The 25,853-nt window shown below is 50.7% G+C and overlaps 1 protein-coding gene across 1 annotated transcript in view; it reads left to right on the forward strand.

Moving 5' to 3' along the window:
- Positions 1–1,206: 1,206 nt before the first annotated feature.
- ZBTB7C (zinc finger and BTB domain containing 7C) overlaps positions 1,207–25,853 on the forward strand; it is a 96,935-nt gene continuing 72,288 nt past the window's right edge. Inside the window, exon 1 of the mRNA XM_029216887.1 lies at positions 1,207–1,563. Coding sequence (XP_029072720.1) covers positions 1,439–1,563 — 125 coding nt within the window. The 5' untranslated portion in view covers positions 1,207–1,438. The remainder of the gene's footprint in view (positions 1,564–25,853) is intronic.

A 25,853-nucleotide genomic window follows, 5' to 3' on the forward strand; every position in this document is an offset into this window, starting at 1 on the left:
GAGCCTCTCCACCCCCACGCGCTGCCATCAGTGACCCTCCCACCATAACAAGAAGGTGTGACAAACTCCTTCCAGCCCCTTGTGGAGACTCTTGCCCCTGACCCATGGGTATTTTTCAATTTTAGAACTACAGAAGGAGACCCTTCCTGCCTTCCTGAAGCAAATCTGCCTGCCTGGCGCAGGCTCTGTGCAGGGCGTGCCCCACCAAGGAATGAATCATTAACGCTGGGATTTCAGGCAGGGGGCACCTGTTGGAAGAGATAAATTGAAGTGTGAACCATCTTCCTGGGGTTCTGCCAACCTCAGCCCCATCCTGGGCCTTCATAGACTGACGGGCCTTTGGGACTCACCTCTGGCCCTGGGGTGCTTTACTGTCTGTGGCCTGCCGGTGAAGAGAGGCAGAGGCCATGGGGGCAGGTCTCTCATTGGCCTCATTTGTTTTGAGCTGAGTCTCCATCACACACCAGGCAGCTGGTCTCCGGGGAGGAAGGACCCTCCCTCCCTGGCTCCTCCCTGCTTTCCGAGGACCACCAGCCTAGGTACCCAGGAGTTAGTGAAGGTTCCCCCCAGGTGAAGGGCAGTTCTGGGTGAAAGGTCTGACAGCAGCAGGAGCCTCCGAGCTCCTGTGGGCGTGGTGTGCGGTTTCAAGGAACAGCTTGGGCAAGGGTGCTCCGCCACACCTCTCTGGGATTGGTGGCTGGCCCACCCCAAATGTGGACTGTTGGGTCTCTGGTTGGCATTTCTGAGTCAGTCTTAGAATGGCGACAAAGCCAGGGACAGCCTGGTGATACTGTGTTTGTCGTTGGGGAGAATAGGGCAGTAGGTGCTCCCACTTCAGGCTTCAGGACTCCCTCTGGGCCAAGTTCCCTGGGCAACCCCGTGGAGGGAGCCACGGTTCTGTGCTTACTTCCTGCACTTCCCTCCTTTTCATTTGCCACTTGAATGCTTGCTGTGCAGTGTTTTATTTGATAAGTTACACTCACGACCCTTTAAAGAGAAAACATATAATTCTAGTAATTTTATTGGGCTCAGGTTTCAGGCAAATGGAAATAAAATTGCCTCTAAAAATAAAAGACATGCAGAATTGGAGAAAAAAACAATAACAATGAAAAGCCATCCCTGATTTGACATAAATGGTAAGGCATTTTGTGAAATGTTAGAGAAAAAATAAACAAACGAGAGATCCAGGAGAAAAGTGGGGGAAAAGCTCCTCCACTACCCTTGCTTTCATTTCTGCTTTACCTTTACGAAGGGGCTTACTTTTCGTATTAGAAAGTGAGGCGTAAAGCGCGGCTAGTGAAAGTGGTCCTTGTCCCGCGCTGAACACTACAGGTGGACAAAAAGGGGCTGCCTGCCAAATACTTCTGGTTGGAGGGAGGGGTGGGAGTGCTCTCTCAAAACCACTCCTGGAATGGCTTAACTCGCCCAGCACGAATCAATGACAACCTCCCGCCGGCTGCGGCAGGCTCCCCTGAGCTGCGCTGCCGCGTGGATTCCCAGCCCGGGACCCTGGCGGCGCTCAGGACACGACCCGGGCACGAGCGGCGTCCCCGGGGCGGCCAGGTGGGTCTGCGGCGGCCTCGGCCGGAGTGGGCTGGGATGGGCTCGGGGCTCCGGGCAGGCGGCCGTGGAGGCGGGGGTGGGGAGGAGGCGCCCAGCGGCTGCATCCCCTCTCCGGGCACTGCGGGGACGCCTGGCCCGGGTGGCGGCTCGGACTGGCCCTCGCCGGGCGTGAGTGGCGGCGTCCGCGAGGAATTTCAAAGCCGCGCCTGGGCTGGAAACGAGCGTGCTGGGGAAAGCGGGGCTAGGGCCCCCGCGGTAATGCAGGGGCGCGCGGCCGCCTACCTCCCAGCGCAGCGCAGGAAAGAATCGGGGACTCGGAATACAGCAACTCTGCTCGCGTTCTCAGCGCCCGCGGCCCTCGCGTCAGGTTTTGGAGTGGCAGAAAGGGGACAGCGGAGAGTGCGAGGGGCACTCTGGAAGGTGGTGGTCGATGGACATTGTTAGTTTCAAGACCCTCCCCCCAAAAAAGCTTGCCCCCCCCACGTCAGATGCAAAACTTTGGGGCGGGGGCAGGGAGAAAGCCAAGGTAACTCCTGGCAGAAGTCAGGACAGGGGCAGGAATGAAAGGGGGATTGGCACAAGTCGCTGGGCGAGCCGGAGGGAATCCCGTCGCCGTCCCGGGCAGAATCGCCAGCAGAACCGGGTGGGTGGGGACCCTTCCCTGTGCCCTGACCTGGGCGGGGGTGGGCGGGGGAGCCAAGCCCGGGTCCCGGAGCTCCAGAGGCGGCCGGGTCCGGGTGGGACGGGCCGGCTCCGTGCGCCCCAACCCGCGTCGCCCTCGCGACCGCCGGGTTCCCTGCAGCAGGGTACCCGTAGCGGCCGCGGGCTGGCCTGGGAGGGACTCAGGAAAGAGCCTGCACACACACATTCCCCCCCCCCCCACACACACACCCCGGCGCTGAGGGTCGAGCGGGTGCAGTTTTCTTCCTGTCCGTGGTCGGGGCTCCGTGGGTCGTCGGGTTTGGTCGTGCTGGTTTCTGGCTTCTGTTGTCCCGGCTGTGGACGGTGGGCCGGGGACGGCTGCCCTTTTTCTTTTAACCCCTGGTACTGGGCTCTGCACAGGAGGCAGCCTCATTCCCGCGATTCATTGGGCGACGGGTGGCATACCCCTTACAATCCCTCCAAATGCAGGAATATGAACAAGTAAAGGAAGTGGTTGAAACAATCAGGCAGTTTTCTCCAGTCATAGAAGTTTTTGTGGAAGGGGAGGGATAGGAAGGGCAAAGGTCCTGCCAGGTTCAAGTTTCAGCTCCACTCCGTCACCCAGTTAAATCCTAGGAATTAGAAGGGTTCAGGGACCTCCTCTGGATAGATCTCCAGATCTCTTCTAACAAGTCAAAAGAGACACAAGCTACACACTGGGCCCTTCCCTGAATCAACTTTTCCTTGAGAGACACCTGGGAGAGCCATTTTGGGATCTGAGAAGAGGCACTTTAGCAGGCAAAGGTCTACAAAGGCTTAAAATAAGAGGAGGCTTTGGGGCAGGACCCTGAGGGAGGAAGACCAAAAGAGCAAAGGCCCGGAGGTCATAGAACTCGAGGCTTATCCTGCCGTGTCAGCTGTGGGAGATAAGCCAAAGAGGGTACGGGCAGGGAAGAGAGGGATGGGACGTTCAGAGACCATCTACCATGCCAGGTACTGTGCTTGGCATACTTTATCTCCTCTAACCCACACAACCCATCGGATATGAATCATTAGCTCCACTCTGCAGGTGAGGAAACTGAAGCTCAAAGGGGTTAAGTAAGCTGCCCAACTACTTAGCGACAGAACCAGGAATCCAAGCTACCCGTTATACCACCCATCTTTTAGAATGTTTCATTTTAGTTGAGGAGACAGGACTCCATCGCTCTGGTATAATTATTGTGCAAAATAGTATGTGTTACATCCCATGCTAACCTTCTTGAACCTGAGTTTCTTTCCACTCAATCAGTCAATCATTTATTCGACAACTGTCATATTGTCTAATGTGTGATTCCAAGCACCATGCTAAGTGTTGGCATACATTAGTAAGTGAAATCTGACCTGGTCCCTGGCCTCTGTCAATGGGAATAGTAATTGTAACAGTACATCCTTCAGTGACTATTGAGTGAATGAAATGAGACAGTGTGTGGGAAGGTGCTACAGAAGCATGGCCGTGAAGGAGGAGAGGCAGCAGGGGGGCTGGGAGAAGACGAGGGGTGGGCAGTTGGAATGGTGAGTGTCCCCATGCTGCAGTCATGAGGACTGGTCCCTGGAGTGCACACAGTGCCTAGGAAGCTGTTTGAGCCCCTGCTGTTCAGATTACTGGCTTACAGCCGTGGGTTCTAAGATGAGCCTTTAGTTTTGGGCATCGAAACTGGAGAGGACAAGACCCCATGCAGCCTCTAGGAGGACTGATGCCTCTCTGCAGCAGTGCCAGCCAGGCTGAGAGCTGCCCCAAGAGCATCACTCCCGGTCCCCACCCTCGTTCCTCAGCGGCTGCGATGGCACCTTCCATACTCTCAGGGCCGGAGCTGCAGCTCCAAGCCCCTCATCCTACCGTTGGGGAAGTTGGTCCGTGTTCACAGGACTTGGTAGTGAAGCCAGCACTAGAACCCAGGTCTCTTGACTGTCCATAGCTCTCAGAGCAGCTCACCCCCGCCTGCCAGGGTGTTTCAGGACTCAACTGAAAAGATGGTGTTCCATCCGCTATATCTCCACTCACAATGCCATTCCCTAATGCTCCTGTCCATCTCTGCTTTAGCTGAACAGACATATCTGTCCTAATAAAATGGTGTCAGATGAATCTTTGACACAGAGCGGCCATAAATATTTCAGGACATTTGGCCTGTTAACTCTCCTTCCATCTTGAATGGTATAATAGGTGTAAGATAACTGCCTCTAAAATTAACTCTCACTTTTGTGAGGAAGGTGAACTGATAAATCTTGCCTTGAAGCTAAGCCCATCTGAGGGATGTTCTGCGGGCTTACTTCTTCAGAACTGACACCAACTCTTCTGGGGAGGACGATTTTCCTCTTCCTTTCTTCTTTGTTTCTTTTTTTTTTCTTTTCTTTCTTTTCTTTTTTTTTAAATCTCTTGGCTTTGAGGTCACAAGATCACATTGTATTCCATTTTGATGTCGTGGTGACAGAATAAAGGCATTTTTCTCCTAATATTGAGATGACCGGCCTGATCAGAGCGGTGAGCCCCCGCCTGGCTGCCCCATGTTTACAGCGATTGCACAGGTGGATAATTGCATGGGGATGTCTGTTTGCTCAGCGCTTGCTCAGCCGTGCAGCCCTACAGGTTGGGCCAGGGAGAGAGCTGTTCAGTTTATTTTCCTTTGGCTGGGAACTGTGGAGATGAATAGAGGGAGGGGAATCTGGGGTTGAGAGATTGTTGCCAAGAGCAATTTGGAGTCTCCTTCATATTAGTCAGAGATTGTGTTTTTTCCTTTCTGAAGCTGCCTGCCTCCTAGTAACTTCCACCGAGGACTTTTTTCCATCTTTGTGCGCGCTTGTTAGTTTTTGTTTTGGTTTTTAAGTTGCTGGACTTCTCATGACTTAGCCAAAAACAGATAACTTGAGGAATGGGGTGATGAAATGGGCCCTTTGTACTATATATTCTGCATGTCGTTGCTTAATAAGTTTGAATACTGATAGACCCCGAAGTACCACGATGGAGTAAGATGAGTAATTCCTTTGAAGGGAGAGTTTATCTTCAGTGGATGACTTTCAAAATTGCAGCATAATTTAACTTTCCCTTTGTCCATCTCGAGCCTGTGTTTAGAAAAAGAAGAATGTGTGCTCTCCTGTCTCACTCCCTTTTGTTCCCTTTGGGAGGCCCCCTCCATCGGGGCCTTGCTTGGAAGGGGACCAGCCAGAGTGGGCCTCCTTCCCTTTCCTCATCACCCCCGCATCTCCTCCACCTGCAGGAGGCCAGCAGTCGAGAAGGAAGCTTCCCCCGGGGGTAAGAACTCTTCCCCAGTAGTGGCCTGGCTCGGGTCACATGAGGTGCAGAAGGGGAAAAGCTGGCACGACCGAAGCCTGCCCCTCCTGGGCCAGAACCCCGGGGGCGGGATGTTCTTCATCTGTCAAGAAGTGAGTTCATCCTCTGAACAAATTGAGTAGAGCAGCACCGAGACACAGAACTGAAAAAACTGCCTAATAATAGAGTACACAGTCAGTGTCGGCTTTTTCAAATTAGATACAAACCAGAAGCAGATGTACACGTGACCTCCCCAAATAATATCACGGAGCTGAACTTGGCCTTCAGAAAAATTCTGCCTTGCCTACACACACATGTGTGCACACGTACACTCAGGGCTGTTGCTTTTTTGGCTGTGGCTTCTGGCTGATAATTTTGCTCTTTCTGGAGCTAACGGGTTGATCCATTGTTTTTTGTGAGGCTACTGGTAAAAGTAAGAGGTGACAGTGACCCTAATTCCTGTCGATACGTGCCTTCTTTTAAGCCCTAGGGAAGTCTAGCAGAGAACGCCTCTATTTAGCAGAACCTAAATAACAGGAACTTTTCTAAGGTTTGTTGTTTTTTTTTAATACCAGCTTTATTGAGATATAAGTCACATACCGTGCGAGTCACCCACTTAAAGTGTACAAGTCAGTGGTTTTTAGTATATTTACAAAGTTGTGCTACCCTCACCACCATCAATTTTAGAATATTTTCATCACACCAAAAAGAACCCCGTAACCATTAGCACTCACTCCCCATTTCACCCCAACTCCCCAGTTCCAGGTCACCAAAAATCTACTTTCTATCTCTAAATATGTTTGCCTGTTCTGGACATTTCATATCAATGGAATCAGAGAATATGCGGCCCTTTGCGACTGCTTTCACTTCACGTCATGTTTTTAAGGTTCATCCACACTGTAGCATGTATCGGTATTTCATTTCGTTTATTGTTGAAGAATGTTCCTTGTGTGGATATGTCGCATTTTATTTATCCAATCATCGCCTGATGGATAGCTGGGTTGTTTCCATGTTTGGCTCTTGTCAATAATACTATGAACATTCACGCACGAGATGTTGTTTGGCCATAGGTTAGTCTTTCTCTTGGCTATATCCCGGGGAGTGGAATCGCTGGGTCAGATGGTAACTCTGTGTGTTACCTTTTGGGAAACCGCCGACTGCTTTTCACAGTGGCTGCACCATTTTACATTCCCGTCAGCAGTGTGTAAGGATTCCAGTTTCTCAACATCTTTGACAACATTTATTGATAATATCTGCCTTTTTAATTGTAGCCATCCTATTTTCTAAGGGTTTATATGCTCAAGGAAGCAGCACCCAGGAAATATTCTGGAATCGGCTAAGTCACATTTGCTTGCCGTACCTACAGTGAGATCCATGTGTTTCAACTTCTTGATCATCCTACCTAGCCTGGTGTCTCCTCTGCATGTCCCAGACCTCTCACCAGGTTTTCCCTATAAGTTTCTATGGGACAGTGCAGGGTCGCACGGTGTGACACTGTTCTATGGGACAATGCAGGGGTCGGTGCTCTCATTCTGTTTTCCCAAGGGATGCTCCGGAGAGCCGGCAGTGCGGCCGCTCCCTCAGCAGTGCGGCGCCCCCTCAGCAGTGCGGCCGCCCCCTCAGCAGTGCGGCCGCCCCCTCAGCAGTGCGGCGCCCCCTCAGCAGTGCGCCCGCCCCCTCAGCAGTGCGCCCGCCCCCTCAGCCCCGCTTCACCCAGGTGCAGCTGCTGATGGAAAACCAGGCCCTGGGAAAGGAAGAAATTGACCTGAAGGGAAATAAATGTGACACTCATTGGACAAGCTGTTCGATGTTTGGGACTTTGATGGAGACGACTAAGATCCTGACCTTCTTATTGTGTTAAATGACACTTTTGGGACCACGAATAAAACTGTTGGAGAGCTAACATCATAACCAGGTGGCAGCCGGGCAACACAAGGCCACCTCGTCCCGTTCCTGTTCGGGCCTTGAGCTGGTGGCAAGATCCATTGATTCATGCAGAACTGCTAGGTGTGGCTGGGTGCTCTATTTCACACCGGTATTTCAGCTCCATGATGAAGTAATTTCATCCCCTTGTCATACCTATGGGACTGACTGGAGTCACACTCTTAACAGAGGTAGATAGGAGCCGAGTGGTTCAGGGGGGACTCACCTAGTTTGAAAGACTGCCAAAGATTATGAAAAATTATCCTTTCACCCAGAACATGCTAAAATCTCAGTCAGTGGCATCAAGTTCAGTATAAGCAGACCTCAGTACCGGAAATGAATTCCAATAGCTTCTTGGATGTCATTGTCAAGCAGCCGGGATCGGGCCCAGCTACCAATTTACTCTTCACTTTCAAGCAGTGCTTAATCCAGCAGTTCCTAAACCCGACTCCAGGTCGTCATCACCTACGAAACATTTTAAGGATTGCGTGTGCCGGGCCCCACCCACGAGGTGCTGAAGCAGACGCTCAGCAGGGGGGCCAGGCGCCTGAAGGCGGTCGTGATGGGGAGTGAGAGCACAGGCTCACCTCTCTGGGCTTCAGTTTCCTCTCTCAAAACGAGGCGTTGGATTAGACTGGCGTCTCCAAAGGGATTCATGGAGCTGATTCAAGCAGAACAGTTCAGGGTGAGTCTGTTTTTGCATGAAATTTTATTTCTACCAGGGAGCTTCTGCTGCTGAAAAAGAATTCAGAGAGCCCTTGAGTGGATGGTTTCTGAAGTTCAGCTATGACAGTTCTGAGTGTCACTTTCTAAGAGGACAATTGTCCCAACTTCTTGGAAGAGGATTTAGCAGGAGTCACGCAAATGGAAGTTACTTGATAAGGGAGTCACGCTCTGTGAGGGTCCGAGCTGCCTGGCTGGCTGTGTGCACCACGGTGACGGGGTAGAATATGATTCGGTAGCCCTTTCTTCTCCCACTCCCCTCAGTAGCATCCCTACCCACCTCCCTTGAAGTCCCCATAGCTTTCCTCCCCTTCTTCTACTGCTGTTTCTAATAGTAGCCCAGAGTGTCAGACATTCATTCATTCATTCATCCATTTAGCCACTTCCCACACACCTCCTATAGGTGGCGAATTGACTAACACTCCATTTCTGTCCTCCAATAACGTGCCACACATTTTAACCAGAGAGGCAGCCTAAGGCTAGCCCCCAGAAGTGCCATCTCAGGGCTCCTTGATTTGGATGGAGGGTTATGGAGAGGCCTGAATTCATGGCATGTCTGGAGGGTGGCCTCACCTCTAACCCTGTCTGCAAGCTCTGCTCCTCCCCCCTCCCCCACTGGGGCTGTGCCCTCAGCAGGCGGCTCAGAAAACGCTTCTGTCATCCCTGGTCTCAGCCAGAGACCATGCCCTCCTCCTCAACACGCACCTGCTCGGGAGAGGCGGGCGGAGGCGGGAAAGGGAGGGCTGGTTTATTTGGAGATCCAGCCCTTGGCTCCCACCCCATACCCCTGACTGGACAACTCGCAGGACAGCTGTGCTTGAAGGACTGAAATCATCAGTGTTTATTAAAGCTATTGGAGGGAGGGGAAGCAGGGCGGGGTGGGGGGCAGCCACGTATCTGCCTCCCAACAAGCACGAGGCCAGGTGAGGCCCAGAGCCACTCCCTCCCTCCCTTCCTGGTGAACACATTAAAGCCACTGTTTGCAGGTGTTTTGAGAGGTGTTTTTTCTAATGAAGGAAGAAGCTTTAAGGTTCATTTGAATGGGGATTAATGTCTCTGTGGCCTGGACCTGCAGAGAAGGAGAAATTCTAGAAGGGGAGAAGTTTCAATAAAAGGAAACGGACTTGATCTGCCTCCTACTGATCTGTGGGGCCTCCTCTGCTGGCAGCTTGGAAGGAAATATGTTTGAGGCAGTTTTCCGGGCATCGCTGTATCTTCTTTTGGATTCTGTGTTGGAGAGGGGGTGTGGGGTGTGTGTGTGTGTGTTTTCGGTGAACATTCTACTCTGAGTATGGACTGCCTAAACTCTGGGGTTCTAACCAGGTTATGAAGACCCCCTGAGTGTATGTTCAACCCTTAGGTTTTTTTCGTTTTTTTTTTTTTGCGGTATGCGAGCCTCTCACTGTTGTGGCCTCTCCCGTTGCGGAGCACAGGCTCCGGACGCGCAGGCTCAGCGGCCATGGCTCATGGGCCCAGCCGCTCCGCAGCATGTGGGATCTTCCCGGACCGGGGCACGAACCCGTGTCCCCTGCATCGGCAGGCGGACTCTCAACAACTGCGCCACCAGGGAAGCCCCAACCCTTAGTTTTGCATCACTCCCTTTTAGCAGTACTTGTGCAGGGCAGCAAAACTTTTTTTCCTGGTCCTTTCATGCTATTCTTTCACTGTTCAAATTCCTCCACCTGCATGGAGCCTGCCGATCCAGGAATCATTCTGTGTTCCAGAATCACTGCACCCACCCAGCCTCTTAGCACCCCTTCAGGACTCCCGCTCCATACTCTCTTTCTGATGATCTGACCCAGTTATTAGGAGAAAGCCAAACTGTTACACTAACCCACACGAAGCTACCAAAGCCTCTGGCAACCGCATTACCCCCTTCAGGGGGTGTCTGTCTTTGAAAGAGGAGACTTAAGTTTCTAATGGGGGGACTTCAGGTGTGAGGATAAAGCACAGTAACTCGGGGTGGAGTGTGGAGGCAGTTTCTGTGGGAATGGGGACCTCCTAGAACCACTTTCATCAAGTGACACCTGTACCTGCTTGTGCGGCCTGGGCACAGACTTGGCCCCAGGGTGGTGGGGGCAGTGAGGTGAGAGGAGGGTGAGTGACCAGAATGAGGGCACCTTGGGGAGGAGTGTCAGTTGGGGTGCCTGGCAGGGAGAACCAGGGGCTTCTGAAAGGACAACCGCACTAAACAGACCGCAGGTTAATGTTTGGGCAGGTGGGGATGAGTTCCTTCCGGCCGGTGGGTTTCTTCAAGGTGACACTGGACCCCAGGAAGGTTGGGGAACAAACGGAGTGAACACAAAGATGGAGAGGAAGGCGTGCTCCGGATGACGGGACCCTGCGCGGTGGGCCCCTGGCTGGCCTGGTGCACACCCAGCTGTGGGGTCTCCACTCCACTGCCTGCTCCTCCCTGCCTTCTCTTGTTGGGCTCCCCGCTGTGGGACGCTTCCCTACACCCTCCCTCCCTACCCTCCTCCCTTCCTCCCATGGTGCACCCTCTGAGTGAACCTGGCTTCCAGCTCTTGGAAGCCTTTCCAATAACATGGCGGTGAGCTCTTTGCAGACCCAGGCAGAGAGGGGCTGAGCGTCAGCCAACCCTGGGCCCACGCTGGGATGAACTGGCCAGACCAAGTGAGCCTCCCCTGGGGGCAGCCAGGAGAGGATGGGTGGGGCCTTCCAGGCAGCCAGTGGGGCCATTGCGAGTGACGCCTAGTCAGCAAGGACAGAAGCAGTGCCTACTGTGTGCCAGGCCCTGTGCTGGCCCCAGAAAGTATGCAGATGCAGCTCCCCAGCCCCTGCCCTCCCACGATTGTCATCCATTTACCCAGTTAAGACAGAACTTGAAAATGAAGCAAGAGTCTATAAAAGTGACAGACTCTGCTAATTGGTCCAGAAAGATGGTGCTATTCAGAGTCAGAGCAGGGGATGAGGGGCAGAGGGCTCAGGGGAGGCTTCATGGAGAGGCTCGGAGCTGGGACCAGAGGTGAAGCGGCGTGCCACAGCCTCTTAGCTCAGAGGCTCTGCAATCGGGGCCTGTTTCAAGACCTGGTTCTCATTTACAGGCTCTGTGGCATTGGACTAGTTACATGATGTCTCTGTGCTGTGGTGTCCCCATTTGTAAAATGCGGATGAAACTTCATAGGGTTGCTGTGAGGACGGAATGAGAGCACCCCTCAGTGCCCGGCCTGTAAGTGCTGGCTTTCACCAGCTGGACAGGGCAAACTCTGATGCAGCACAACGGCCCCTTCCAAGCAGGCATCCCCAGGTGACCTGGAGCTGGATGGGGGCATCCCTTTGGCCAGGATCTCCCTTGGGGGCTGGAACTGTCTGAAATTTTAGAAAATATCTGAGCAGCATCCTGTGGAAAGTAGTGGAGGTGCGAGTCCACAGTCAGTTTTAGATGACTCGATTAAAAACCCAAGGGTCTCTCCGGGCAGGACAGGGCTCTGAGGCCTGCTCGGATGGGGAGAGAGGGGGCAGCACACTAGGGCTGTCTTCAAGTCCCAGGGTGTCAGGGGGTGGGTAGATTAAAGATAGTTATTCGGTGTATTTAATAAGGCCCAGCTGTGACAAAATTCTGGCCTGCTCTTAGACTAAGTCAGTTGACTAAGGAAAGTGAAGAATTACCATAGAATGGGTTATTCAAAATCATTATTATCAGGTATCAATTCAGAGCAGGTAATAGTGGAGGTAGGGAGGAATCAGCATGAGAGGTAATAAAGGAAACAGAAAGCATCAGTGTGTAAACTTTTTAAACACCATCCTTTGAAGAGATCAAATGTTATAAAAGAATGGCCCAGCCACGTTTGTAAAGTTTCCCAGAGTACACATTGCTCCTGCAGTGGCCCTGTGCCGGCACACCCACGGCCCTGCTCTTTGCAGGACCCTGGTGGGGTTGCTTGCCCGAAACACACCAGGGAAAGGGTTCTCCACGTCACGTATTCTTAGAATGCACCACTGGCTACAGCAACGCGACCACACCATGACAGACGGACATCTGCTGGACGGTGTCTCCTGGGGCTGCCTGGCCAGGGTCAATGCCCTGGATGGCCTAGTCCACTGGGGCCACCTAATGAAGGGCCAAGCAGACAATGTCAGGGCCTCAAAAGGACCTCCTGCTCCAAAAGTTCTTCCTCGCAGATGGAGGAGGCAAAATATGCATCTTCTTAACCCCACGACCACACTCTTGCCACAGTGCTTGACTGCGTCTCCCAACCCTTAGGTCATTATGGCCAGCACCCTCCATCTCGCTTCCCCAGCCTGCTGTGATCTGAGTACCAGGATGGAAAAGTCGGGAAACAAGTTGCTTTGACTGGTGGTGTCCCAGGCACAGAGGGCTGTCCATACTCATATGACCAAGAGGGCTCCCCAGTAAGGTGGCTGGCGGTCAGTGGCCCAGGAATGCAAGAACAGATGTCTGGAAGGCAGCCAAGAAAAGACACGCCATTCAGGGCTGGGGAACCTTGCTCCTTGGGACACTACCTTGTCCAGAGTCCCATTCAGGAGGGAGGTCCCTTCCATGGCTTCCACAGTGGGAGGCACCTGCTGGGGAAGACTCACTTAGACCTGAGTTCCAGTCTCAGCTCATCCACTTTCCAGTCAGGTCACCGTGGACTTCTTGGAATCTCTGAGCCTCAGGTATTCATCTGTACAATGGGAAAGTTATAGCTGTGTCCTGACCTGATGAAGGAATTAAAAAGATAAATTATGCACCATGTCTAACACACGGTAGCCGTAATTTTGAAAATAGCTTTCAACTCGGCACTTGCGTACAGCAAATTTCTGGGTCCCGACACACCCACCCAACCCCACCAAGAACCTCTCCTTTGTCCAGTGGCTCCTGTGTTCTGCCCGTGATCATGGTATTTTTTCGCCACCACTGAGGAAATCTGAGGGCTTTCATCAGTAGTCACCACGCCTGCCTTGGCCTGGCCCTAGATTTCCTCCTGGTTGTCCCTAGATTGGCCACTGCTGTTCCTACTGGAGCAGAGGGGCTGGGAAACAGGGTGATAGCAAGGAGCTTTCTCCCCAACTAATGTTAAAACCCTTCCTGTCCATTTCCCCAAAAGGCGTGTTTGCTTTTTCCATCTTCTCACTCACACTTCCTCCTTGAAGAAGTCGAGCTCCTCCAGGGCTGGCTCAGAGAGCACTTCACAGACACCAAACTAAAACTACCAAGCAGTATCCCGTCAGGATTCCCAGTGTCTCAGCCAGTGAGGGTGGGTGCCCCGGCCTTCATCCCAAGGTCCCGAGACCCTCCAGCCACCGCCCCCAAACCCCTGCATCACTGTGCCCCAAAGACCCTTGTGGTTCTCACACAGTCAGGACCCCTGGTAGCTGGTCCCGTTGGCCAGGACTGCACGGGTGGGCATGCAGACTCCCTCCCACCCCCTCCCCCAGCAGCCTGTCTGTAGTAACGATTAATGTGATCAGTAAGAAGATAAACAATAAGTTGGTAGCAAAAGCATCTGAAAAAGGTGATTAGCAGCAAAACACCATGGTTCTTCAAGACGGTTGGTTGCATTTTGTTTGGCTTTGGGGACTGTGGTGCAGATTCTATTCCAGCAGGTGCTATTGGCTTCTGATGAGTTAGATGCCACCCAGAGTCTCCTACATGGTCACATGAAGGCAACCGCTCCCACCTCCTTCCCATTCCAGTGTCGCCCGAGGGTCTCAGACAGGCAGACAGACTTCAGGCTTTGCGTGGCTCTTCACTAGCTTTTCATCAACCCTGCAAAGTTCAGCATTACTAGGGAGAGGTCACCACGCCCCGAAGGAACAGATGCCAATTAAAGGGGCCCAGTTTGCCTGAAGAGTTGGGGAGCCGGTATCCAGCCTGTGATCCCCAGGTCGTAGGGTTAACGTGACAACTAAAATGACTCCTCACAGACGGCTTTGCCTTAATTGGCATTTTTCCTGGCTGGCTGAGCCCTGCAGGAAAGACGTCCTCCCTGTCCCCAGGCTACACCACCTCCTGTCTATCATGGACCCCAGAGCTGAGCATCATACATAAAATACAACAGAAACAACTCTTCCTAGTAATAAACAAGACTATAATATATATGTGTTTGTGTTTTACAAGTTAATTAATAAAAACTTACATAATAATTCCTAAGAAGAACTGCACATTAAGGATGCGCCTTGCAGCATTTATTACTATCGACACATCCACTGTTCTTACAGCACTTGGAGGCTAAACTACAGAATTAAGCCTGGATTTAGTCTGTGAATTACTTTCGGTGTTATAGTCCCTGTTTCTCCAAGGCTGGGGACTGTGGGCAGCTGACTAGGAAGCAGAGTTTAGTGTGAGGATGTTAGTCAGAGGTGCCCTGGGCATCCACCCCTGCAGGATGCTGAGGCAGGGAGCAGGCAGGGCAGAGACGAAGCTGGTGATGCCGCCCCTCAGCTTCAGCCATCCTCGCGGGGTCATCTGGAGCACACATGGCCACCTCTGGTTTGTCCCATGCCTTTATAGAGCCCCTGGGACCTCAGGCAGTCATGGAATGTGTGTGTCCCTGGACTGGCATGCCTTTGGGTGGCTCTGCAGCCCAGGCCATCCTGACGGGGTGGTCCTAGGCTGAGGGCTGACTGCAGACCACACTCCCACCAGCTGGGCCACCAGTCCTTTTTGAGGGGGAACCTGGGTGGCTCACATCTGTGCCTTCTGCAGCCTGTATATGGCTCATCCTTCTCAGTTTGTAAACTCCCTGGAGACAGGCTATCCATATATCCTGTATGGCTCTCTGACCCTCACAGCCCCTAGCGCGGAGCTGAGCACAAGACAGGTGATCATAAGGCAGTCAGTGATCCATGTCGAGGTGCAGATAGGTTTGCCGGAGGCCTCTGTGCCTGGGGACCGATCACCCACACCACAGCTGCCAGGCAGGAGATGTTACAGCTCAGGGTGGCAGCTCCTCTGGCCCGAGCCCCAGGGAAAGGCTCCCCCGGGCCACGGATCCACACCCCTTCCTTCTGCAAGGACTCAGGGTCTGCGAGGGAATATTCTAACCTTCTCGGGGGTGGGACTAAGATTGTACGAGTTACATACGTTACCATCTCATCTGTTCACTCATTCATTCATTTACTGAGCATCTCCAACGAAGCCAGCACGGTGCTGCAGAGCAACAGGGTGTGGGCAGTTTTCTCCCTTGTGGGGTGGAATGTATGTACAGCTGGATAGGAATCCTGGGCCGTGAGACCTCCCCACGCTGGGACCCCCCCACCCAGGAGAATCTTGCTTGTGTTAATTTGGCCTCTGGTCCCCACAAGCCTGAAGTGGCTGGTTCTCTGCCCTCACCTGGAATGCCCTGCCCTGACCCATTTCTTGCACGGTGCTGCGCGTTTCAGATACTTCACCAGAGCAAGTTGTAACATATGAAGTCAGCCTTCACCACCCTTGGCTGCTCTGAGCCCTCTTGGTAGAATTGGCTGGAACCACATTGCTCCATGGATGTAATAGTACCAGCTGCTCAGAGGCCTCTCGTACAGAGGAACTTGCGCTCGGGCAGGACAGCATATATGGTCCCTGCCCTCTACCCGCCACACGCCCTGCTCCAACAGCTATGCACCTATAAATAAAGATACAGCAACCACTACATCTTCACAAGAGAGAAAAAAAAAAAAACCTGCTAACAATCAATGTAGTCCAAAAGAGGAGAATGGTAATATCAGTTGTCAGACGTCCACTCATGGAATATTGTAAACCATGAAAAGGACAAAGGCAGGCAGTGCATAGCAACATGGAAGTGGGTTTATGGAGCACCATTAAAAGAAGAAGAAACAGAACAAAAATTGTGGTGTCCACCCAGCTGTGCCTCCACCGAGCTGTGCTGGCATCACTATTGGTCATGTAGATTCCGGTTCCCAAGCCAGATTTTTTTTTGTGTGTTGTAACTTTTTATTTTATATTGGAGTAGAACCAGTTAACAATGCTGTGGTGGCTTCAGGTGCACAGCAAAGCAACTCAGCCATACATATACATGTATCCGTTCTCCCCCAGACTCCCCTCCCATCCAGGCTGCCACATAACACTGAGCAGAGTTCCCTGTGCTACACAGTAGGTCCTTGTTAGTTATCCTTTTTAAATATAGCAGTGTGTACATGTCGATCCCAAACTCCCTGACTATCCCTTCCCTCCACCCTTCCCCCCCGATAACCATAATTTCATTGTCTAAGTCTGTGAGTCTGTTTCTGTTTTGTAAATACGTTCATTTGTCTCATTTCTTTTTAGTTTCCGCATATAAGCGATATCATACGCTATTTCTCTGTCTCTGTCTGACCTACTTCACTCAGTATGACAATCTCTAAGTCCATCCATGTTGCTGCACATGGCATTATTTCATTCTTTTTTATGGCTGAGTAATATTCCATTGTATACATGTACCACATCTTCTTTATCCATTCCTCTGTCGCCATCGACATTTAGGTTGGTCTAAGCCAGATTTGATGGCTCCAAACTCAGCTTGCCTCACTGCAGGACCCTGCCACCCCCCTGGCAGGACGTGCAGGGAACGTCCTGTCAGTGCTGAGGGTCACCTAGGACCACGGTGTGCACCGGCCCAGGCACAGGGCAGCTCAGCCTCTCTGCCTCTGCATGGTGAGAACACCTCCTCCCTGGGGCGACCAGGGGCCTCCGGACACCAGAGCCACCACGTGCCGGCACAGCTCTCCGCTCCTCTCCGCTTCCCTTTGGCACCAGGGCCCCATGTCCTCGGCCTCTCCTCTAAGCCCTAATTTCACGGACTGGACTTGCCTCCCAGGGCAGGTTGGGGCTCACAGCATCAGTCTTGCTGTCTCTCCTGCCTGTCCCCAGACCTGTAGGCCAAGCTCTTTCACTCAACCCAAAGCTTCCATGCGAATTACTGTCCATCAGTTCCACACACACCTAAGTCCAGAATCCCATTTGTGTAAACGGGAATGCGTAGAATGCGGCTCAGAGGGAGCTAGGAAACGGAATCAGGCGTATTGAAGCGTGAGCATGGGTGTCGGGGTGGGGTCTAGTGTGTGCATTTTTTTCAAATTGCCCTTTAATATACAATATAATACAGTATATACACATATTTTTAAGCTAACCTTAAAAGGAAAAAAGAAGGGATAGAGCAGTTGTAGAAGGCTATAGAAGGTTCAGGATACACAGCCAGAGCCCTGGCGTGTGCTGAGACCGGAAGGCTCTGGCGACAGTGGCAGGGTACTGGCTGTGAAAATACAAACCCGTGGGTACCTGAGAGTTGCTTATGTAATGATTTTGCTACCAGATGGGTGGTCCACCTTCTCTTTCTCCCCTAGCCATCATTCCTGGATCATGGCCCCGGCTGATGGCCTGGATCTCTGTCTCCAAGGGTTGCTCTCTCTTACCTGGAGTGGCAGATGGTAAAGCACAGTGCTCCTGGGCCTGACTCTGTAGGAGATACAGCAGCAGGAATGGAAAGTGGCTGCCCTCCCCAGGAAGAGCCTCAGGACCAGGGGCAGCTCTGCCAGCCGAGATTCCTGGCAGAGACTCCTGAGACGCCCACTTATTCTCTCAGAACCTTCCAAAGCCCATCCAACACTGCAGCCGTGCTCCTTCCTTTCTGAGCTGGTGCTCCAGGACTCAAGTGTGAAAACTTACCATGTGCCTTCCCAGCAGCCTCTGCAGGCAAGCCAGGGAGGGCCTGGAACTCAAGCTGCGTGTAGCTGGTGCCAAAAGTCCCCAAGTGAATCCCTGATGGGTTGATGGGAGGGTGGGTCTCAGCACAGATTAAATCTCCTTTGCTTCCGCCTCCCCCTCCTCCCCCGGCGTCCAGTCCCACAGTCTGTCCTGCCAGTCCTGGTTGCAGCATGCACACCTCCACACTTCCACTGCCACCTCCAGTGGTCCAGTGTCCTCGGTGCCCATCTGAACTCCTGCCTCTCGAGCTCTCCCACACATTCTGTCCCTCAGAATCATCTTCTGAAAACATAAATACGATCTGTTACTCTCTAGTTTCAAACTCTCAGCGGCCCCTCATTGTAATTAGGTTGAATTCCAAACTCCTTACTATGGCCTAAGGCCTTGCTACTCAGAGGGTGATCCCTGGACCGGCAGCTTGGACCCCACCCGGGAACGTGATGGAGATGCAGCATTTCCTCCCAAACCTACTGAGTCAAAATCTCTGGGCCATGAGCATGTTACCACTTGAGAAACAGCCTGAGAGCCCAGGGGAGATCTGTCCTGCCCTGCCCCTTTGACCCCGCATAGGACCATCACACTGCAGACTTAGGAGGCCCTCTCTGAGTCCCCAGCTAAAGGAGTGCCCCCAACCCCGGCGCTTACAGTTCTATTCCCCTGTTTCATTTTCCTCAGCGTGCTCATGCCCACCAATGAGATCATTATTCATGTTTTTGTGATGTTATATATATTCCCACTAGAGTGTAAGCTTCATGCGGGTAGGACCCAGCCAATCCTGCTCTCCACCGTGTCCTCCCGGCCTGTAACAGTCCTTGGAGTGAAGGAAGGACCCAGTCAGATCAACACACATTTGATGGGCCTGTGCAAGGTACCCTGAGCTCACCAGGAGTTTACAGACGGGCTGGGAAGATCCCGCCCACCACCTCCCCTACCCCCGTCACACGTGAAAGTTAATTCAAAATGTGGGAGCTAATACTAATGAGAAATGCCTTCATTCCCCAAGTTTATTTGGTTGGAAAATGAGAAGGAAAGGGAGGTGCCTGGTAGTTTCAGGGAAGGAATGCATGGAATGTAGGTCTTCCAAGAATGTGGGGCTTTGCCCGCCAGGGCTTGTGGTGTCTGGCTCCTTTCTCTCCTGGTAGAAGCAATCAGTCTTCGAAGATTAAGAAGATCAGGTGCCAGTGTTCTTTATCTTCTCAACATAGATGAAAATTAGGCAACAGGAGGAAAAAATACCCTTTAGTACAAAGCCATGGTTCTCAAAGTGTGTTCCCTGGATTAGCAGCATCAGCGTCACCCGGGAACTTGTTAGAAATGCAGGATCTCAGGCCCCCGCTTCGGACCTCCTGAATCAGGCACTCTGGGGGTGGGACCCAGTGATCTGGGTTTTAACAAGCCTCTGAGTGAGGCATCTGGATTTTGAAAAACTGGCAGGATAAACGTAGATCTTTATTTTAAAAATACATAAAATAACACATTTATTATAGAAACTTTTGAAAATCAGCAAAGTAGGAAGATAATTAAGGCATCGTTAATTCTGTCACTCAGAAATAACTCCAATGAATGCTATCCATAGTTTGGTGTATCTTCTTGCAACCTTTGTTAAAGCAAATGTATTTTAAAAAATTTACCCAAATTGGGTTATTCTGGACATTATGTTGCTCTTATTATTTAGCATTTTAGCTGTGAGCACTTCCTAATCATTCACAGAAAATCTCATTTTAGCGGCTTCATAATATTTGTTCACATTAGTATACCCTAAGGGCTATATATCTAGGTGATTTCCAATTTTTCTTCTTATAAATAGCACTAGAATGAACATCCTGGTTCCAAAAAGTCTGATTCTTTTTTAGGATAAAATGCTAGAATAGAAATGATTAGGCAAAGACTAAATATTTTAGGTCTCTTGGTGAACATTTTACTATTTTAAAAGTTTAAAAACATATGTATGCATTTGTAAAACATATGTCAAAAAAGTTAATATATTACCCCTATAAAAAGAGCTTCTGTAAACCTTAAGAGAAATACATAACTCTCAGCAGTGTAAAAGGGGAAAAAGGAACTGACAGTTCACAAATGTAGGACCACATGTGGCAAATGGCCAATTCACAAGTGAGGTAATGTTGAACCCCAATTCTAGTGAAAAAAGTCAAGGTAGGGCTTCCCTGGTGGCGCAGTGGTTGGGAGTCCGCCTGCCGATGCAGGGGATACGGGTTCGTGCCCCGGTCCGGGAAGATCCCACGTGCCGCGGAGCGGCTGGGCCCGTGAGCCATGGCCTCTGAGCCTGCGCGTCCGGAGCCTGCGCTCCGCAGCGGGAGAGGCCACAGCAGTGAGAGGCCCGCATACCGCAAGAAAAAAAAAAAAAAGTCAAGATAAATCTCCAAGGTACCACCTTTTTTTTTTTTTTAAACTCATCAATTTCACAAAGCTTTGTTAAAAAAAAAAAAAAAAAATTAGAGTAGCCGGAGCTGGCAAGCAAAGGTACAGTGAAAAAGATATTTTCACCCATTCCACCCATGTCTTCTGGAAGGAAATATGAATTGGTAGTGCCTTCCTGAGGAGCAGTTTGGTCTGTTTCACTAAGATTCATTCTACTTGGACAGCTCATTAGATGTTATAAGGCTCCATTCACAGATAATGTTTCGTGGGGTGAAATGAGTGAGATATTTTGTTGTATAGTAAAAGCCGCCTCTGACTCAGGGCAGATGACCAGAGGTCCAGGCGCTGTTCCAAGTGCTTCGTTTCTGTTAACTTGTTGAACCTTCACAACCTTCCAGTGAGGGACTATTTATTATTTCCATTCTATAGATGAAAAAAATGAGACCAGAGAGGTCCAGTAACTTGCCTACTTTCACAGCGGGAAAGTGGCTGAGCTAGGATTGGAACCCATGAATCTCCATCTGACACCTATGCCCTTACCCATCACGGCAGACTGCCTCTCAATACGGCAGAAACTGAGGGACAGGACAGCCCTCTCTTATCTGTAGTTTGACGCTCATTACTCCCTCTCTCTTACCTTTCATCTCCTGACCTCAGCTATGGGTTCTGCTCAGTCCTGCCTCTAAGACACTCTTTTCACTTTTGAAGCATCTGCGTTTCAGATAACGATGAGGAAAGACTTGTGATTTATAAAGAGCTGGAAACTTGCTTTGTCCGTGAAGAGACTGGTGTGTTCTGATATAGCCTATTTTTCTTAAAAATATTGCAGTTTCTATGGCTATTGGGTCCTTGGAGTGAGGGGAGGCCGCTGGCTAGATCCATAGCTCTAACCCCTCTCCAGGCCAGTTACATCACTGGGCCCTTCGGAAAGGTAAAGATGAAGTCCTTTCCTAGGTCACAACTTTTTGCTCAGGTGCCCAGAGGTATGCTAAGTGCCGTGGGAGACGCAAAAGAATTAGAAAGTAGAGCTGCTGCCCTTGAAGAATATAAGGCCCTTTGGGGCAATTCAGACCTTCTCTCCCAACATGACTGGGGAAGCACTGGATAGACCAAGTGACGCAGACCCTGTGCTTTCTTTGTTCAGACGTGAGCTTCTGGTAGGGTTAACCAGGAAGGCTTACTGGAGGAGGTGTCACCTGAACAGGGCCTTGAAGGATTTCAACAGCAACAGATGAGGGATGACAGAAGGAAGCGCACAGTGGTGGCAGGTTCAGGTGTCCTCAGAAAGTGAGCATTCCCATTTGGCTGGATTAGGGGAGAGGCAGGATCCACCCAGATACGTAGGAAGGGCCCCTACGGCGGAGGGCTTCGAGGGACAGGCTGAGGAGTGTGGGCTGTGTTTTCCTGGTCTTCGTGTCCCTGTTCTCAGCACAGCCTGTGAGTGTGCCTAGGACCAGCTCATTGTTGTTTGTAAGTGAACGAATAGCCAAATCCAGGAGGTGATGGGCGACACTGAAGGCGTTTGAGCCGGGAATGTCATGGTTAAAGTAAAGTTTTGATGAGACAGGTGTTGCTTAGTTCTGTGGACATGAAGAGAAGTCCCAGGCAGGGTGGTGACAGACAGATAAGGTGATGCCCCGTGGGAGGGAACTTTGAGGCACCGAGACTAGAAGAAGGTGACCTGCCAGTGATGGTAGAGGCTGTGGCCCATGGGAAGCCACTGGCAGGTGCTTGTCCATCCTGTTGCATCTGCAAGGATCTCTGGGAGAATGGCCACACCCCTTTGGGACCCTGCCATCCCAGCACTCATCCAGGGACTATGGAGCTCTGATGGGTATGGTTTTATACTGAAGACTTGGCCCTGGCTCCCGCCTGGATCTCCGAGTGCTTGCTGGGCCATCTCTGTGAGGCAGCCTCTGTATGTCCAGGGCCTGGGACCTCTGGGTGGGAACGCACAGGGACGCGGGCTGGGAGGAGAAGCGGAAGGGCTACGCGTGAGAGGATCCTCGACCAAGAGTGGTTGTTTATGTTAGAAGAATTGGTTCCGTGTGACAGGCAGGGTGAGTGCCCTGCCTGGGGTGGACAGCAGCAGAGGGAGGGGCGGGGTAAAAGCAGACCTAGAGGCACAGAGGCCCACTGGCTCTCTGCCATCCATCCCCCAGCACTGTCAGCTTCTCACTGTGTCACAGCAATGCGGGGGCCATGCTTGTCCAGTGTCCCCCCCCCACCCCGCACTGGGCAGTGAGAGGTCCGTGGGCACATACAGGGCTCACTCTTAAATATGGGCTAGGACCGAAGGTGGTACACACAGAGGACAGCTGGCAGAGGTGAGGGGGCAGAACAGGGACCCTCCGAGGCTCTGGCAAGAGGCAGGAAATTGGAGAGACTCTGGCACCGAGGAAGTAGACCATGAGCTGGGGAGGCTCAGTACGTGGCCAGCTCCAGTGAGCTGCCTTAGAGACTGGAGGGGTCAGTGAGAGAGGCAGCAGACGCAGCAGAGACTGGGGCAGAGATGACTTTGGGCCTGACAACCCCTCTTTTCATGTGCCCTCAGGACTAAAGAGAGAAGGTGGCCTCAAGATCGTGTCTGTAAACATTTGGTGTGGATAGAAGGGAGGCTTTCTGAAAGCCACAGCTGTTACCTTCTGAGAAAAGGCTACTGAGAAATCTTGAAATTTTCATTTATTCCTTGAACAAACGTGTAGAGCAAGCACTACTTGCCAGAGTCCAAAGATAACCTAGCCTCCATCGCTGCCCTCAGGGAGCTTGCTGTCTAGTGGGGGAGGCAGCAAGAGATGTGCTGACGCCGGACTTCTGAGCTTGACTATACCTTGAGCACAGTGGGGGACTCCCTTCCGCCAGGAGCTAGGACACCAGGGTCTATGCCGCTGTCCTATTAGGGTGCAGGATAGTGGACTCTTTTCTTTACATTTTTCTTTTGATTTAATGTTGCATTTGATACATGCTGAAAAATATCAGTCGTATGTATGTAGGTTGTGAAGAGGAATAAAATAAACTCCTGTGAACCCATCTCTCAGTTTCAGAAATAGAATGTGACCCAAAGTATTAAAGCTCCTTGGTGTCCCTCCTCCACGGCATCCCCTTCTTTTCTCCCAGAAGTAATCATTATCCTGAATTGTGGGTTCAGCATTCCCTTGCTTTTCTGATGGTCTTACTACTTATATAGGACTCCACAAATTTTTGCAGTTCCTCAGAAAGTTAAAGGTAGAATTACCATATGACCCAGCAAGTCTGCTCCTTGGTATATACTCAAAAGAATTGAAAACAGGGACTCAAACAGATACTTGTGCATAAGTGGTGATAGCATTATTTCCAATAGCCAAAAGGGGGAAACAACCCAAGTGTCCATTAACAGATGAACTGGTAATATATACATTTCATATAGATATTTCAGCCATAAAAAGAATGAAGTTCTAATATATGCTTTACATGGATGAACCTTGAAGATGTTACACTAAGTGAGATCAACCAGTCATACAATGACAAATATTGTATGAATCCACTTATATGAAATATCTAGAATAGGCAAATTCATAAACTCAGAGAGTAGATTAGGGGCTCCCAGGGTCTGAGTGGAGGGGGGATAGGGAGTTATTGCTTAACGGGCACAGAGCTGCCTCTTGGGGTGAAGGAATAGTTTTAGACCTTGTGGTGATGGTTGCACATTGTGAAATGTACCTAATGCCACTGAATTGTACACTTAAAAATGGTTAAAGTGGCAAATTTTATGTTAATATATTTGTCCACAATTTAGAAAAAAACTTATTGGTAGTTTTGCCAGTATTTGAACTTTACATAAATGAAATCAAACTGTATGTCTTCTCCTGCGATTGCTTCTCTCACTCAATATTATGTTTCTACGATTCATCCATGTGGAGGCAGCTGGCCATGGTTTATGCATATTCACCACGGAATAGTATTCTGTGGTATGAATATACCACAACCTATCTATCCAGTTTTGGGTCGATGACACTAAAGATGTCTGCAGGTTTTTCTGCTATTAATAACAATGTTTCTGAGAACATGCTGTCATGTGTCTCCTGGCGCACGCGTCCAGGAGTGTCTCTGTGCCCTACCTCTAGGGGTGGGATTGCTGGGTCAGAGGCAGTGTTCATGTTCAACTTCATAAAATGATGCCAAATTGTGTTCCAGAGAGGTTGTACCCATTATCACTCTGCCAGTCGTCCATCAGTTCCTAGTGGCCCCACGTCATCCCCAATAGAATTGCATATTTTCTTGAGCTCCTTTCCTGCCCAATAGTCCTGCCACCTGTAAATTTACCTCCAGACCCACCTGTATGAGATCAATCCCAGGACTGTGATGACTTCTGTCAAGGACAGAACTACTGCCTCTAGATCACCAGGTGATGGATCTCAGGATCTCAAAAGTAGAAACAGCCTTTCATGGGACGACACAACGCTCACTTTACAGACAAGTAAACAGAGACCCAGAGCCAAGCCACCCCATGCACTGGTGAGCAGCCTGCTTCCTGGTGCAGCCCCTGATGATGGGACGGGAGCACACCTTGCACAGGGAGCAGAGGAGGTGGTTCTGATATCACTGGGCCTGTGTTTACACCACCAGCAGCCAAAATGCAACTTGAGATGGAACCTGTGTTGAGGGCTCGGTCTGAGGATAAGATGAGTTCATCATTTGCACATGCTCTGTTTCTGAGATTCTGAGAGAAATACTAGACCTGTGGATTTGCATGGCTTTCCCCTTGTATTTGACCCAAGTGAAAATAGCCACACCCTAGGTCAGGAGGTAGCCCCCAATGAAGGTGAGCTGGGGCACTTCCTGCCCCTTGCCTCCTGCCAGCCCTGTGGGACAGAGTGAGTTCCAGGGAGGCACTCCAGTCCAAGCTGGTTCTGAAGCCAATTTAACCTTAATTATCCCGTTGATCTGATCTTCTAGCCTTGTCTCTGGCTTTCCCAATAACTACCCGTGATGGTTTTTCCTTGCATCTGGGGAGTTTTGCTTTTCCATGACCATCCACAGCCCTGGGAAGAGAGGCAGATCAGAGAGGATTATCTCCATTTAGCAGATGAGAAAATTGAGGCTTGGAGGGGATCACTGCAGTTAGTTGGTGTCACAGATGGGTCCACTGGCCACCAGATCCAGGGCCTTTCCCCTTATGTCACACACTTCCATCCACAACAAAATGCCCGGTCCCAGGACTACAGGAAGCACACCTTCAAGGTAATCCTAAAGAAATACCACCCTATCAGCTTCCTGGTTTTGTGGGAGCAGATTTTCCCTTGAGGGACACTCAAAGTTGGGTTCTCCACATGTATGGGCCAGGTATCATCTTCATGGACACTTCCCTAAAGCCTAAAGCTCTAAACCCACTTAGCGTCTAAGAGGCCACACAGTGATTACATTCAAAACTTTTTACATTTTACGTAAAATTTTACGTTTACATTTTACATAAACAACTAAAAGATGGGGAAAGCCTTCTAAGTCCCACTATTTAGAAACCGATAAAAAACAGAGGATACTTAACCCTCTGTTTGATATTCTGAATAGTTTTCTGTTTCTCTCATTGTATACAGACACACACACACAATAGAGTTGCACATACATTTTGCAAACTTTTTTTCTCAACCATCTATAATGATGCTCTTTTCCTGGAAAAAGCATACATAATCT

Source organism: Monodon monoceros, unplaced genomic scaffold (genome assembly GCF_005190385.1).
Source record: "Monodon monoceros isolate NGI ecotype Baffin Bay Population unplaced genomic scaffold, NGI_Narwhal_1 Super_Scaffold_1, whole genome shotgun sequence".
Taxonomy (NCBI): Eukaryota; Metazoa; Chordata; class Mammalia; order Artiodactyla; family Monodontidae; genus Monodon; species Monodon monoceros.